Below are 17,420 nucleotides of genomic sequence, written 5' to 3'. Positions count from 1 at the left end.
GTCACTTGGTAAATGTGATACTATTGAAATGAAGAGTAGAGATTTCTTGCTTTCTACGTCTTTTAAAGTGAAAGCACAGCACACTCCAACAAACATTTTAAATTAAAGGGCAAAATTGGGGACTCCTATTTTTTGTATCATATACTATAATTTAATAGGTCCTTTCCCCTGCTGTGTCAAGTGCATTTTCTCTAAAACCTAAAGCAGGATCATGCTGTACGCAAGACGGTTTATTTTGGTGATTCTCATCAAGTTTGGAGAAATGATGGATTTGTTTTAAATTAATCAAAGCTGCATTTTCTTTCCAGAAGGTTCAGCGGACGACAAATACTTAGGCAAACTCTGTAAATGTTTATTCTAACCTTTTACACTACTGACATTTAGTTGACTTTTACAAATAGATAAAGCTGCTAAGAATATGGTGGGCTGATCGTTGGCAATAGATTGCAGTGAGGAGTATAATCGTGGTCATTCAGCCCAATACTAGATTCACTGAGTGAATGAGACTTGCTGGGAACAAAACATCAGGAAATAATCCCTTTCCAGAATTTTAACAGAACGAATGGTTCTGCTGCTTTGTATAAAAACAAAATTTGATCGTACCTGAAAATTCTCCATTTTTTTCTAAAACCAAGCTGGAAGTAGCTCGTTTACCTGGTTGGCGCAATCTTGTTTTTTAAAGACGAAAGCTCGAGAGCACAGCCCTAACGCGTAGCCTCACCTGCACGTGGCTTTACCATAGACATAGAGGAGTGAAATATTAAGCCGGTCTGACAGCTGTGTGCTTCCTTTTGTGTGAAGGTTATGGGATGTAACAAGCCTTGTCCTTGGATCCCCCATGAGCGGTTATCTTTTCAAGGTGTCAGACTTGTCCTTGGGTGGTTCCCCGTGTCCAGAGCCACGTGTAGGAGGTGCAGGGTGGGAGTGAAGGAGGCTCTTGGCTCTCTCCTCTCCTCCGTTCTCTTCTCCTGCCCTCCCTTCTGCACTTGGGGAAAATGAAGGTGAAGGGGCCGGGGGAAGACCACCCCTTGCCTGGGTGGTAATTGGTGGGGGAGAGGTGCTGTGATGGGGGGTTCTCCCGGGGAAAAGGCTGTGTCTGTCCTCCCTACCTGCTTCCCCAGTGTGCAGCACCGGGCGTGGAGACGCCCAGTAACTGCTTGTTGAACGCTGAGTGGTGGAGTGCAGGGCTCTGCACCTCCGGGGTCAGTAGCACCTCAGCAGAACCTCTTCCCTTCCCTCCGGCAGTTCCCTCCTCCAATCGCACACAGCCCAGTGTCGGGCCAAATCCCCAGAGCCCACACCTGGGGAGAGCACTTGATTTATATATTTATAAATATGTTTATGTAGAGGCCCCCCTTTATCTCCAAAGCCTCCACCCAGTTAAGACACCACTTATGCATGTGAAGAAAACACTAGAGTAATCTAGGACACAGAGCAATAATATCTGGCTATTAAGAGCAGCTTCTTAAATCAGATCATGGCATCTTCCCACTGAATAAAATCCAAGTGCGTTACCTTGGCTAATTTCCTTTCCCATCTCCTCTTGTACACCCTCTAGTTCCTTGAGCACTCCAGGCCCCTTCCTGTCTGCTCCACCCTTTGCCTGGAATGTTCTTCCGCGGTTCTTCACCTTTCTGATCTTTTAAAGATCCACTTAACTGGTACTGCTTCACGGAGGTCTTCTTTGGCCTTCTCTCATCCCCTCTGTCCCTTTACGTTATTCCTAGGCATGTTGCATTTTCCTGTGTGTTTGCTTTCTTGTTCATTATAGCTGTCACATTTGATTGAATGTTCTCCAGGCAGGACTGTCTTCTGATTTGGTTAGCATCTAGTCTATGCCTGGATCAGAAGAAACTCTCAGTGACTAAATATTTGTTTAAATGCGTGAATGACGTGTCAACCTACATTTCATCAGAAAAGGTGCTTCAAGTAGGAAAAAAAAATGTTTTTCTTCTTTCTCCTTTCCGATTCTCAACATACAGTACACACACACAAACAGTATATTCTTAACATACAGTACACACACACAAACATGTCGTTCATGTTAGAAAAGTTCCCTAGTCTTGGGCTTCCCTGGTGGTGCAGTGGTTAAGAATCCGCCTACCAATGCAGGGGACATGGGTTCGAGCCCTGGTCCGGGAAGATCCCATATGCTGTGGAGCAACTAAGCGCATGTGCCACAACTACTGAGCCCGAGTGCCACAACTACTGAAGCCCGCGTGCCTAGAGCCCGTGCTCTGCAACAAGAGAAGCCACCGCAATGAGAAGCCTGTGCACTGCAACGAAGGGTAGCCCCCGCTCACCGCGCTTAGCCCGCGCACAGCAACAAAGACCCAACGCAGCCAAAAATGAAAATAAATAAATAAATTTATTTTTTAAAAAAAGAAAGAAAATTTCCCTAGTCTTGGTAAGGAACTGCCTTAAAGAGTGGGCTTGGTGACTTAGTGCCTATGGTCTGACTAGTGCCATTAGTGCCTTTTCTTCCTAAGCGTCTAATGTGCTTTGCCGTTTCCTTCTAGCAAGGAAAGCCATATGTCTTCGACAGAGTGCTGCCTCCCACCACGACCCAAGAGCAGGTTTACAACGCGTGTGCAAAGCAAATTGTCAAAGGTAAGTGCTAACTCTTCATTTCCTCGGGGCGTTTCAGAGTAATGGAAGACAGTAAGTGGTATTCGCAGCCTAGGAATCAATACCCTTTGACCATAAGCAGAGGCCTGCTAATTGGAAACACTGAATTATAGTGAGGTCTGGCCCTGATTTGCTGTGATGTCAGGCAAGTTATTTAACTCCTCAATACCTCCTTTCCAAGGAGATTTCTTTATTTCTTTTGCCACCTTTTGGGCAGAGTTATTCTGTCACCCAGAAGTTTAAAAGCAAGGTAAGCTATAGTCACGCTATTTCTGTAATGGTTCTAAAAGACTGCTGAAGGTATAGTACCTCCTCAGGAGAAAAATATCTATTCTGAGACTCCAGTTGTGTATTTTTGGTTGATTTATTTTGTGCATCTGTCTCTTCAGAAAGAAGCTTTTTTTTCTTTTTTAATTTTAAATTTTTTTATTGGGGTATAATCGATTTACAATGTTGTGTTAGTTTCAGGTGTACAGCAAAGTGAATCTGTTATACATATACCTATATCTACTCTTTTTTAGCTTCTTTTCCCATATAGGCTATTACAGAGTACTGAGTAGAGTTCTCTGTGCTATACAGTTATCTATTTATATATAGTAGTATGTATGTGTCAATAGAAATGATCCCTGAAAGTATAGTCTTCAGGAAGAAGCTTTAAATGTGGGAAATTCTTGGGCATCAAGGAATTTTCTACAGCATCCTAAGATCACATTACCTTGCTGGTTAGTGGGTTGTTCTTGCTAGTCAGCATTCCTCAATGATACTTTCATCTAACCCACTTTCAAGCATGCCACCCAGATCCTGACATTTGTTCTTCCCCATAGGTAGCCTGAAGCCTGAATCTGTGTCTTAGAGATCAATCCTATTCTCTGGGACTGGCCTTGGTCCTGAAGGATCTGTGTCAAAATAACAGCAAGGAGACAAAGCAATTTACACGTTGCTCTACCTTGCCCTTTTAAATCGGGGGCAGGGTGGAGCTTGCCTTTGGGGAGCTCACCATCTGGACAGAGCTGAGGGGCATCTTTGCCTTTCATACTTTGCTTTTCATCCTTAAATCCTTGCCTTCAAATTTGAATGCTGCAGCAATTGTGCTTTCAAATGTCTTGATGCTGCCACTTTTATAGGCAGTGCTAGATTCAAAGAGTGAAAAGTAAAACAAACAAACAAACAAAAAAACCCCAAACATCTTGTCATATTAGATCCACTTATTTTTAGAAGCTGAGCTGACTAACCTAACTACTTGAAATGCGTGAAAATCAGCCCTGGGTACATCTGTTAGATTAATTCTGACCCTGGACACCTGCGTGGGAGACACCCATCAGAATGTAATGTTCCTTGCTGAGGTGTATGGTTATTCACATTCTTGTTGCAGACAGCAATTAAATTAGACGGTGTTCACAGTAAGATTATTATAGAAAATTGAAGAGAAAAAAAATATGCCTGAATATGAGCTTTTTTTGAATTAATCGTTTGGGCCTGTATCTGGTGGTAATTTTTGTCTTCTCTCTACTTCTACTCTTTTGCTTCTCTTTCTATCTAAACATATTTGCTCTTTCTTTCTGGAATATATAGCTCTAGTTTGCTTCTAGTCAGCCCTCCTTCCCCTCTATTGTCAGACTCTTCCATATTTTTATTAAAGTAAGATTAATCACATATGAGCCAGAATTACCTTGTTTTTCTCTCCTCCTTCATTATCAGCTCTAAATAGTATTTACTATGTGCTATGCTAAGCGTTAGGGCCATTTAAACACATACCTGCCCTCTCTAAGTTGACATTGTAATTAGAGATGGATACACTCTGTTTTTTAAAAATCCTGTGATTAACAAACAATAATAATAATCTTTGAGTCTTTATTTACTAGATAAGTTTGGGTCCTTTCAGCGCTTGGAATTCTCTATAATATATGAAATGCCAGAAATGGGCAATCCCTGGGGGGTTCCTGTGGACACCCTAACTATGGATAACTTGAGGCCCAAATATATAGTGAGCCACAAAGAAAACTATTTAGAATAAAATCGGGACTTCCCTGGTGGCGCAGTGATTGGGAATCTACCTGCCAATGCAGGGGACACAGGTTCGATATCTGGTCTGGGAGGATCGAATCCCACATGCCGCGGAGCAACTGGGCCCATGTGCCACAACTGCTGCACCTGCGCTCTGGAGCCTGTGTGCCACAACTGCTGAGCCCACGTGCCACAACTACTGAAGCCCGCATGCCTGGAGCCCATGCTCTGCAGCAAGAGAGGCCACCGCAGTGAGAGGCCTGCGCGCCACAGTGAGGAATGGACCCCGCACTCTGCAGCTAGAGACAGCCCGCGTGCAGCAATGAAGACCCAACGCAGCCAATAATTAATTAATTAGTTAATTAATTAAAATAATAATAATAGAATAAAATCAGGCTCTGACATGATATAGTAAACAGACATTTCTTGGGCACCATACATATAACACGAACATACTCATTTTGTAGCAATAAAGAGTATCTTATTCTCCCTTGAAAGAAAATTATTAGGGGCATAATGAAGACCAAGTTTAACTTTTTTTAATATCCACTGAGGCTAGTGTGAGGGGAAGTGGCTGTGTATTTCTGCATCAGCAAGATAAAATGTAGGCATATAAGAAAGAACTGCTTGGAATACATTACTAGGTACAGCTGAGGCATCTGTGGCCATGACAAGCCCTATTTACATCAAGTATGGAAGGTGGTGCAGTGGAGGTCTTCTTTTTCTAGAGGCCAAGAATTGAATCAAATGACTTCTAAAGGAAGTTTAAATCGCAGTCTCTGTGATTCATGGTAATGTAGTGGACTGGTGAGCTTTCTTTTCAAGTCTATCTAAACCCTTAATGTTTTTGAGATCAGGAAGACTCCTTTTAACTGGACAGCTTTATTCTCTCTCAGTCTTTGCATTCCCTTCAACTTCACTGAGTTAAAAAAAAATATTTCGAACATTTGATTGTAGAATCCTGGCACCTCCCACGCTCCCCTTTTTATCTGGTGTGTATTTCTCAAAACATCTTCTGAAAGCGTCTGTAGAATCTCTTCCAGTTCTTCTAGAAGAGGTTATAGGGTTTGTGAGTACCAGCATGGTAAATAGAAAGGTTCCTATGGATGCCCTAGGAATTAAAAACCATGGTTACCGGACACTATTACTGAAATAAGAATAACTGCGTCCCAGCCTACAGAAGCCACCCCTGGCATTTGCCTTCCAAATTAACTGGATGTAGACCAGCCAGTGCTAGAGAAGATGGTTTCTTGTTTTCCAGTTCTAATTTCTTTAAATTGCATTCATTTAGTTGTTTCTTTCATTCATATTTTTATGAAAGTATATTAGGTATTTGCCATGTGGTAAGTACTGCTAGGGACTGGAGTCACCAAGATACATAAGACTACAAGAATCTTTGAGTATAGGGAAAGAGACAGACGCATGCACAATTATCATACACGTGGGGATTATGTGCTTTAGGATGGGTGTGTGCAAAATGCTGTGGGAGCACAGAAGAAAGTCACTACTGGTTTTGGTGGGTAGAGAGGAGGATTGGAGAATGCAGGCTTCTTGGAAAGGTTGGGTTCTGAGGAGCATAGAAAATGCAGGGTGGTACAAGCAGAAGAAATAGCAAAAGCGAAAGCATAAAGACCCAAATTATATGGGCAGCTTAGAATGGTACAGGGTGCATGGCTATGAGACCTAAAAAATTAGACTGGACCAGAATTTGATAGAAATTGAAGGGCTTTATCTTATAGGTGATGTGGACCCATTGAAGAGTCACAAGCTTAGGATATTATCAGATCTATTTTATTATTTTATTATACATGACTCTTAAGAAGAATTATATTTATTTAGCTGCTGATATCTGTCAGGCACCCTGTATGCATTTTACATATGTTATTGCATTTTAAATCTTTACAACTTTATGAGGTGTGAACATTATTATTCCCTTTGTACTAAAGAGGAAATTGAGGTGAAGTAACTTGGCCAGGTCGTTGAGGGAGTAGTGAAGCGAGGCTGGGCCTTGAACCTGAGTTCGTCTGACTTACTTGAATTTTACTGTCCTGCCCCCACTTTTCTGGTGGGCCCATAATGAGCATTTGATAATTATTTTATGAGTTGTTCCTTTTCCATCAGGCCATATGGACCACATTGCAAAAAGACAGGGGTAGGAATGGCGGTGGGGAAGGGGAGAGGGGAGAGAACGGAGAACGGAGACTGGGTTCCAGAGCTGAAGGGTGGCCCTGGCTGTCTGCCGATAGTGAGACACACTTCCATTCTGAAGACGCTGCACGCCCTCACCTGGGCACAGTGCCTGCCCTCGGACTGGTGGGGCCAGTATCCTGGTTGGCCTCTGGCATTCGGCAGAACGGCCTCTGCGTTCTCTGGGCACCGCCTGCCTGAGTAGTGTGGTTGGCTGGCAAAAGCCTTAGGATTCCAAGCCAGGGATGAGTTGCAGCCACTATTGCCAGGGGCTCTGGTGCCACGACCAGGCCAGTGTTTCACCTGGAGAGTCGATAGGAGGCCACAGCAGCCTCCTCAGGCACCCTGGTGCGTAGGTATGATTATGTCTTCCCCAGATTCTTACCTGACAATGGAACTAGCTCTTCTGCTTCAGCAAGACCTGGACTCAGAACTAATAAAACCTAGGATGGAAAGCTTGGGTCTAAAGGCTGCACCGGGTAGCAGCAAGTATTTTCAAGGACCCCGTTCCACTCCTCCCTCCAAGGGCTCTTCCCACCCGCTGTGGACTCTCTCTTTTGGGTTTGCTTGGCCGCTCGATGGACGTGTGCTGTGCTCGTGGGGCGCCGCTGGCTGTGTGGTGTGAGCTGAGGTCACATCACGCCAGACTCCATCACAAAGAAGGGTTCTGTCCAGCTGGGCTGGTTCCTGGCTCTGTGGCTGGTGTATAGAAACAGTCATTATGTTATGGCGGAGACTCTGAAACAAATGCTCTCCTCGGCCCCAGGACCTGTCCCTCAGCGTGATGGAAGTGCCTTTCTCTGTGGGCTGTTTCTGCGAGAGGCAGGCGGGTTGGTTGTGTGGCTCAGTGGCACCGAGCACAGGCCTGTTCCCTCATCTCTCTGTGCTTGGCGGGTGTCCATCTCCCCGTATCTCAGTGGTCCAGCCCCAGATGCACTTTTGTGCTGCGCCCCCCTCCCGGCCTCTCCTCTCCTCTCCTCTCATAAGCAAATACAGCCTCAACAACAAACAAACTCCCCCAGACCTGGAGTTTGGAAGAAAGTAGAGAACACTGGGTTTGAAGAGTTTTCTGTTTTCTTTTAAAATTACCTTCTGATTCGGAATCCAGTTGATAGAGGGCGGCATCAGCCCTGTTCAACCTTGAGCACCAGAGGTGGGTTCTCCAACAACAAATTAATTGTAACATGATTCTGAACACTTTAAAGGCCACACGGGGGATGGGGAAGTTAAGCTGTGACAAAGTGAGAGAGTGGCATGGACATATATACACTACCAAACGTAAAATAGATAGCTAGTGGGAAGCAGCCGCATAGCACAGGGAGATCAGCTTGGTGCTTTGTGACCACCTAGAGGGCTGGGATGGGGGGGTGGGAGGGAGGGAGGGAGATGCAAGAGGGAGGGGATATGGGAACATATGTATTTGTATAGCTGATTCACTTTGTTATACAGCAGAAACTAACACAACATTCTAAAGCAATTATACTCCAATAAAGATGTTAAAAAAAAAAGGCCACACGGAGTTTGTCCTAATGGGCTTTTCTTATGTGTTCTCTTTTTCTCAAAAAAAAAAAAAAAAAAGACTAAGAAATTGCCCGCAGTGTTGAAATAGCCGCAGCAAAGAATCAGGGATTCTCCAAGTAAGAGTCTCGTGTGCCTCTCAGCTCTCTACCCCAAACAAGCGATGCTGTCCCTGAGCTCTTGTTTGCATATATGTGCCCCAGTCCTTAACCTGAGGGAGTTTGGTGAGCGGTGACTCGCTAGGAGTTAGGAGGATTGTGCATTCTCTTAGTGAGGGTGGATTTAGAGGGGTGGACTGAGCCTGGGGGTTGTCTGCGGGGCAACATTCAGATGCCTTGGTCCCACTGCTTCCTGGCGGAGGAAGAAGCAAGTGCTGGGTTTTCTCCCATCTGCAGAGCTGGGTTCTGAGCTGAGGTTTCTTCAGCGTGGGGCAGTTGTTCAGGGCCGCCTGTATGTGCAGGCGAATGAGTAGGGTGGCCAGCGGCTGCGATGAGGAACCCAGGGAGCTGGACCCCTGGCCTTGGCTGCCGTCTTCCTGCCCCAACACCTGAGGTAAGGGGTCGTCCCAGGCTACTTCCTCCACAGGGACTTAAGATAAGAAAGAAAGCCCTTTCAGTGTGGGGGAGAGGTTTAGTCTCTAATAAACAGGAGTTTTAGCGCTGGGATTGTGGCTGAAATTCTCGTTGTCTGGAGTTGTTTGTGCCATGGATATGTAGAATTTGAAAACAACCACCAAGGGTGGAGACCACTTTCTTTGGTCCCTGAAAGCCTGTCACATTTGTGGTTGTGTAGAAGCTCTCCACTCTGGCCACCATTTTCAGACTGTAGAAATCTTTTCTCTGGGCAAGTTGGCACTTTTGAGAAAACTGAAGCTTGAACCTCCAACCCTTACACTGTAGTCTTCATGTTTTTTGCTTCCCCCGTTACCAGGGAAACCATTACCAGAAGTTGGATACGTGCGAACATTTTCTCTCTCTCAATATAGCTTGACACAAACTCTTGAGGGCTGCCAGGATTAAAAAAAACTGCCACTTAATTTTTCTTTTTTTAGCTACCCGAGGGAAAATCCTGCTTTCTTTTCTGATCCCAGTTCACACTCCAAAACCTCAGACCAGTACAATGTGCATTAAAATTTTTTTTTTAAAAGACCCAACAGGGGCTTCCCTGGTGGCGCAGTGGTTGAGAGTCCGTCTGCCGATGCAGGGGACACGGGTTTGTGCCCCGGTCCGGGAGGATCCCACATGCCGCCGAGCGGCTGGGCCCGTGAGTCATGGCTGCTGAGCCTGCGCGTCCGGAGCCTGTGCTCCGCAACGGGAGGGGCCGCAGCAGTGAGGGGCCCGCGTACCGCGCAAAAAAAAAAAAAAAAAAAAAGACCCAACAAAACAGCAGAAACTAACCAGCATCATAAAATTGAGAGAGACCAAGAAAGCAAACCAACCAACCTAATCAGGGCCTGAAATAGATGGAGCTGATTGGCTGGCTTGATTTTTCTGTAAGTGGCCTTGGAGAGGACACCCCCTTATGGGGCTCCTGTCCCCACCCCTCCGTGCTTTTAGGAATGAGGACTTCCTCCCTTTATATAGAGATGGTGGGTCAGGGAATATTAATTATGCATCATTCCGCTTTCAGTGATGTTTATGTGGATGAAGTAGGATCGAGGGAAATGAGCACTAAATATATTTTAATCACCTTTGCTGCTTTGAAAGAATTCCCACAGATAAATCGTCAGCTCATAGCAGGGTCAGTCCATCTGTCCGCACGCCTCCCCTCGTCCCTGGATGAGAGAGAGGGAAGCGGCCTGCAGCGTGGGGCACAGTCTGCTTCTTGTTTAACTAAAAGAAATTCCCGATGCTCTTGGGCCAGGGTCATCTCGCTAGCACAGTCACTGAAAAAACAGAGGCCCTAAATTCGAGTCAGGGCCCAGTTGGTTTCCGGGCTGATCGGATTGTCACCGTGTGTCTCAGCTTATAGAGTGGGACCCTGTCCCCCCAGCTGTGGAGTAGCTCTGCTCTGAAGGGGCTTAGCACGGCCTTCTCAAGACACCTCCCCAAGGAGCCTGCCGGGGCCAGGGTTTAAACCGACCCAAATCAGATCTGCAGGAGAGAAATCCTATTCTACACCTCACTCCAGACACTCAGGGCACGATAATGTTTTGGGTTTTTTTTCCCACCTCAACTGATCTCAAGAGATCAACGTGGAGAAGAAAACTCAAATACCTTTCTACTAAAAAGAAAATACACTGCTCGATACCTGTTTCGATTTTGATGTTACCAGGAGAAAGTGTGTCTGCCTCCTTCTTCATTAATATATTCTGTAGCCATGTGAGTCCATTTCTTTTTATTTTGTGGAGCAGTGGAGGCCCTCGTTCCTGCTTTTATCTCACAATTCTACTTAAAATGCACATGGAGTTGAAATACATCATTTGTGTGAAAAATGAGGTGGGCCATTTGGAAAATGCAATTTTAAAAACAGGCAACCAGCACTAGCATGTGATCAAAGTAATGAGTTAATTTTAATTTTTTTTCTTGCTCACAGATGTCCTTGAGGGTTATAATGGGACAATTTTTGCGTATGGACAGACATCATCAGGAAAAACGCACACCATGGAGGTAAGGTTGCAGCGTGCTGTTATGTCGTCTCTGAGATGACTGAACGGAAGTGGTGCTTCCAGCAAAATGCGAGGTGCATGCGGCTTTTTGACTGGGCAGTAGATGGTTAAGGGATGGTTATGTTCGTGTCACAATTTTTTGTGTCTTTGAGGAGTTTTAAAAATATTGTTGAGTAATAAAATCTCAGGAGTTCAGTATTTTAGAAAATCCTTTGTTGATAGCTCTGTCAAAATAGGAATAATAAATTCTATTTAAAATAATCATCGATAATCTAAACAGTGGTGTGAATATCCCTGTGGACTGCCGCCCCAATCTTACTGAGAAAGTCTGCTGTGAAAATCATTTAGTCTAAGAAGGGCCTCTGGGGAGGTGAGTCTCTTCTGAATAAATGAAAAATGGTAGGTCAGAGGTTGAGAGAAGTTGGCTTGTGGACCAAATGCAGCCCACAGATATATTTTTTGTTTGACCTGCACAGTGTTTTTTGTTTTTGGTTTGTTTTTAATTGCAGGCAGTGTTTAAAATGGGATGGTTTCAAATAATTCTAAGTGTCCAACTTTGGTTGAAAATGCTGAAGATCTAGCAACTCTGGGTGAAATTTCACCATAATATAAAGTGTAAGCTTCACTGGAGCAGTGCTCTTCAATGTCTTGTTCACCTTTTTACTTACATTGCTATTGTGTGGGACCATGGTGGTCACCTAGGAAGGCTTCGATAAAGTATTTGTGAAAATGATAGCCTCATGGTGGCCCTGGCTGACCCACGTTGGCGGGGCTGGGCCCCCCACGCACATTGTGAGCAAGTGTTCAGCATCCTTCCCCGCAGACTTACACACCTGGCCTCTCTGTGCTCTTGAGGGTGTGACACCAGCTCTAACTGTTAGCCCTGGAGCTCTGTGGCTCCAGTCTGTCTTCCAGATGAGGCACGCCTGCAGACAAAATTGGTCCCCTTTACCTCTTCTTTTCCTGCTTTTTGCCATGGATCGGACTCCTGTGTGGTCTTTGGGGCTGGATAATTCTTCTAAAGGCTGGGCCCACCTGACAGGTGAGGCGAGGTGAAGAGCAGTTATTATAAGAAACTACACAGAGGAAGTTTGGGGAATTCAGCTTACAAGCAGCAGGGTAAGATGAATCCTTAATCCTTCAAGCTTATGTTTTTCATTTACTGTCCCCTCTTGGGAATGTCACCGAGACGCTGCTGCAGCATCGGTTTAGCTTATGAATCATTGCTATTGAAGAAGAGATTTCAAAGGCTCGAGGCTAAAATCCTCAGGGCTCTGATGTTCTGCTCACACCGATTTCAAGTGTGGGGTGTGCCTCTGGGGATCTCATTCCTGTTGTGTTGACTCGCTTCCCCCCCATTTTGCTGGAGACAGAGTGGTTCAGAGATTGTACGGATTAAAGGAAGCACGAGGTTTATTTGCCACCTTTTCTAGATGGAGCAGGACTGTTTCCTGACACCTGAGCCTTTCCGTCTCCTCTGCATCTCACATCCTACTGCAGTACTCCTTGGAAATGGTGGTACAGGCACGGCCGTCCCCACTCTCCGGCTCTGGCCCCTCGCCTGTCTCTCCTCCTGGGCCCCAGACCCTTAACCTTCTAGGTGCTAGAAAAGCCTCAGTGGCATACATTTCCTAAGTTCCACCCACTCCGGTAACCATGGACAGAACCTTCTTCAGGGTTCATAAGGCATGAGAGAGAGAGAGAGAGAGAAAGAGAGAGAGAGAGAGATTGATGGATTGATTAAGAGATGGCTTCTCATGAGGAAATCATTCCTTAGTTCTTTGGAAAGTTACCAAACAATATACAATACAAAAAATGCCATATTTAAGATCCCCCCACATCTTACGGAAACGCCTCTATGAGTGACCTTTTAACCTTTGGGATTAATTCGTCTTTGGGAAATGCAAGGTGTTTGCTAAATGTCAGAAATTTAAACTGTAAACTATCGAAGGAGAGACCTGTCCCCAGAGTAAAACCTTAGTCTGTGTTTTGTGTGTATGGCAGGGGTAGGTGGGTGTGAGGAGATGGCAAAGAGGTATGCCAGCTCTTTTACACTACAATTGGAGAGGTCTTATTAAATGAGGGCATCGCCAGCCCTCTGTGACTCACGGCGTCAGCCACGCAACTCCTGGAGCAGTGCTGTGGGTCCAGAGGGAGCCACGGGACCTAAAGGGAATGGGATTCTGTGCGGGCCACTCTAACAGTTGCCTGAATTCTGTCTCCTTTCCATCCTTGCCAGTTTTAAAAGGTTGCTGGTAATGAGCTGCTTTTCTTTATCGTGACTTTGAAGGATCACATGCTTAGGCCCACAGGAGGAAGGAGAGGGGTGGCTGTGGGTCCTTTTCTAGCACCTTCTCACCCCCTACACGCACTTCATCTGGCTCTTTCTGTTGGGTGATTTTAGGTCGGAGAAAAGGTAGGGGATATTTTAGAGGAAAACAGAGGAAAGGAGGAACCCGAAGCTGAAATCCGGAGGCTGTAGGAGACCAGGAAACCCAAGATCCTGGAATGCAATTAAATTTTAAAAAACCCTGCAGGGCTCTCACCATCTGAAAGGAGGATTTTATGTATTCAGCATTACACATTGTGATCCTTTAAAGGCTTTTGCAAGGGGCTGTTAACTCCCTGAATGGACAGAAAGTGTCACATTTAAAAGCTGTTTTTCATTTTAATCCCCTCCATTTTGGGTCTGACATCCAGTGGTGATTCCATACCTTCTCCTGGGGGGAACAAACAGATGAGCCGACATAAAATTGGGAAGATTAGCTTCCGAAAGTGGCGCATTTCAGGCGGATTTTCAGTGCAAAGAGGAAACACTTGGCAGTGTTGGTGCCAAGCTCCATAGGACCCTTGGTGCACTGGGCCCTGGCTGGGCTCTGGCGGGCAGCGCTCAGGGGACGCTTGGAAGAGAGGTCCCTGGGTGCCGGCTGCCCGCGGAAGAGAGGGCTGGGCCTTCGTTCAGCGCGGGAGGCTGGGAAGGGCTTCTCTCGGCCCCATGCCTCACTTTGCGGCCCTCTTCTGCACACGGATTTAGATGGATGGAGACACGCAGTGTTTTTCCTTCTGCCCAAAGGGACACCTGGAGGCCCTGGAAGGGTGTGGGCTGCTCTGCTGCGAGGAGTTGCCAAGTGATTTTTAATGAGCCTGTCTGAGTGCGTTGGTGCTCTCGCGCTGACAGGCCCCCTGCTCTCCCATCTTAAGTGTTTCAGGAAACTGTCCTGCTTGGGAGGCTGAGACGGCCACTGGGGCTGGAACAAAGGGAGTCTTGTTCTGTGGCCAGTGGCCTGGGTCTGCTTTATGCTTTCACGTGTGCTCCGAGAAGGCCACCTTCAGAAGTGGGAAAAGTTTTTGAAGAGGATTATACAGGATGCAAGCATTAAGATGTCTCTTCTTTTTGCTTTCTGGGAGAAACGAGAAGACGGAGTGGGACATTCCCCTCGAGTCCATCCCTGATGCTCCAGCCGACTAAACTTGTCGTTGTTCTCTCAGTTCCTACCTTTGTTCTGTTACTCCCATCTCCTCTCCTCTGCCCACATCCTCTTTGTCCGTCCTTAATCTTACTCATCCCTCAGGATTTGGTGTCTCTCAAGGAAGCCATCCATATCACCCCAGCTGGAAGGGACTTTTCTGTTCTGAGTTTCTATAGCTCTTTGCCTCCTGACCACCTTTTATTGCCTGAGGTGACTGTTTATTGTATGTGTACATGTGCATTTCATTTGCAAAGCAGTCAGCATAGATGCAGTGAAGACCTTTCTGGAACACCTCTCTGTCTCATACACACACCACACACATCCGTCCTCACCACGCACATACCCCACACCCCTCCATGCCACACACCCACCACTCATCGATAGCCCTGCACACACATCCACATGCCACTCACACCCACACACTGCACACACCACATATACTGCAGATACACACACTACATGAACACACAGCCACAGCACACCCAAACTACATACATCACCACCACAGAAGTCAGCACTACACACACCCACATGACACACATCCACATCACACAACACACACCACACATACCACACACCCACACTATGTATGTGAACAGCACACACACACTACACACCATGTACATTAACCACACACACACACACACACACACACACAGATTGTTTGGGCAACCTCAGTTTACTGAGTATAGTCCCTCACCACTCCTGGGTTTATGAGCTAGAGCAAGCATCCCAGCCCCTAAACCTGTGGTAGACTTGGACATCCCTCTGTCACTGTGGGGATGGGGTTATTATTAGGTGTTCTCCAAATGAACGTGTGCTCCTTGTCTTGTTGGGTCTTGTTGCTCCTTGTTGGGTCTTCAGGGCAACAAAACAGGAAGTATCCAGACTCATCCTGGCTCTGCTTTGATTCTTACCCTGCCAAAGGCAAACAAGGGTTGTCGATACTTGTGTGCACCCAGAATCAATTGGAAGATAAATCGTTGAAAGGGAAAGCATCTAGGGAAACAGATTTGAGTCAGTTATAAATGATTTTTGGATTATTGATCATTCTTCTTTGGCTGTGGGCCACTGAAGAGAAGCTAAAGGATTATGATGAATTATTAAAGCGCTCTGGGTGGCAGCGTGGAGGGCACTCTTTGGACCCTCTTGAGTCAGATTGGCCCAGTGGTGTCGCATTTGACTGTGTTTTCACTGTAGGTACCATTTCTGCCAGCAAATTCTATAGTCCAGAGCAGGTGGGGTCCAATATTTGATTTGTTACATGTTTAATGATGGTCCAGGAGACCATCATAAAACATAAAACAAAAGGCCATCATAAAACAAAGCCAGTGATTTGGTTTTGTTTTCATTAGATATGTTTCCACCCCAAACCATTAATATATATGTTTTCAGACTCTTCAAGTCAAGTAAACCCCAGCAACTTCTTGAGAAAATGTATCATGAGCTGAATAATAACATTTATTGTCACTAAGTACATTATATATACTGTTTAAGTTATTATTTATTTATTTTTTTATTTGTTTTGTGATACGCGGGCCTCTCACTGTTGTGGCCTCTCCCGTTGCGGAGCACAGGCTCCGGACGCGCAGGCTCAGCGGCCATGGCTCACGGGCCTAGCTGCTCCACGGCATGTGGGATCCTCCCGGACCAGGGCACGAACCCGTGTCCCCTGCATTGGCAGGCGGACTCTCAACCACTGCGCCACCAGGGAAGCCCTGTTTAATTTAAATTCTACAGTAATTTCTATGTAGTAGATACTATACCAAGTATCATAAGCAGTGGGAGGAAATACATATGCACTGGCCACCCTGCCTTTAGGGAGTGTAGAAACACATCAAATGATTTAGGGTCCTTAGCAGATGGGGCATTCCAGAAGAGTACCTGTTTTCCGAGTAAGAGCCAGAGGCCAGATGTGTCTGAATTCGGCTTTTCTCTTGCTTTGAACAGAGTAGAAGGTCGGGAATCAGGTGCGTGAAGGAGGACTCATAATGGAAAGTGCTTTGTGGCCTGTAGTCAGTGCCAGGGTTCATGCAACTTCTTGCTTTTGGTAACTCAGATGTTGGCTCGGAAGTCATCTTGTTAGAGAAGCACCAGGCAGTGAACCTCTGAAAGAAAGAGAGGACTTCATTGAGGAAGACAAAGCAGATCTTGCAGGTATTGGGCAGATTTTGAACAAAGATGTATGCGTCAAAGTTGTAAAGGCTGTTGAGCATCCCTGGAAAACTAAAGAGCAGACTGGCTTTGCTTCCAGTTCCGTTTCTTCCTAGAGTTTTAGAACTTCTCAAAGGCATGTGTGATTCTCTGGGAAGACAGTTGCTGGCAATCCCTTTAGACGTGTGTTTGTCTGCCGACGGGTTGTTTAACCCGTGATAGAACTTTTCAGTGTTCCTTTGGTGTGGGCATGAAGAAGGCTCTCTGGGAGGTGTGCACCGAGGTCCTTGCTAAGCCTGTTGCTTGAAACACTTCTAGAAATCTTCTTTAGGAATTGCTTTCAGGTCCTATGCTGTCTCTTTTTGAAACTCTTCAGAGGTGGCAAATTCTGGATCTTGAAAATGGATTTAGTGATAGTCCAAATAACAGAAACATTCACCTATCCATCCACACCTTAGGTAAAATGAATAGAAGTGGAAAAAGGCCAGGAAAGAATAAGAGAATATTTTATAAGCAGATTTATGTATTAGAAACAGTCAAAACTTATTTGGAACAGTTTGGGCTGGGAATTACAGATTTTAAAAAGAAATCGATAAAATGGATTTTCTTGATTGGTGTGTCAAGTGCTACTGAAGATATTTCCAGAATAAGTTTCTTAGAAATTTTTGAGCAACGATGATGTGAATGAAACCGTTATCTATCAGCTCGCAAGGTGATTTCATTAAGGCAGATTAACTTGGATTTGCAGGTTCTGGTCAGTTTGTAAAATTTCCGAAACACAGCCCACATTTAGTATGTTACAGTCACACACGTAACCTCATTCTTTCTCCCTTTCCCTCCTTCCTACCCAC

The 17,420-nt window shown here is 45.5% G+C and overlaps 1 protein-coding gene across 1 annotated transcript in view; it reads left to right on the top strand.

Annotated features, from left to right (window-relative positions):
- The window catches only part of KIF5C (kinesin family member 5C), a 166,506-nt gene that overhangs the window by 53,819 nt on the left and 95,267 nt on the right, over positions 1-17,420 (top strand). The window contains exons 2-3 of the mRNA XM_030852814.2: positions 2,520-2,610; positions 10,873-10,946. Of these exons, the coding sequence (XP_030708674.2) occupies positions 2,520-2,610; positions 10,873-10,946 (165 nt within the window). The remainder of the gene's footprint in view (positions 1-2,519; positions 2,611-10,872; positions 10,947-17,420) is intronic.

The sequence above is a fragment of the Globicephala melas genome, chromosome 7 (assembly GCF_963455315.2).
Source record: "Globicephala melas chromosome 7, mGloMel1.2, whole genome shotgun sequence".
NCBI lineage: Eukaryota > Metazoa > Chordata > Mammalia > Artiodactyla > Delphinidae > Globicephala > Globicephala melas.
This window is presented reverse-complemented; position numbering and strand designations above follow the sequence as displayed.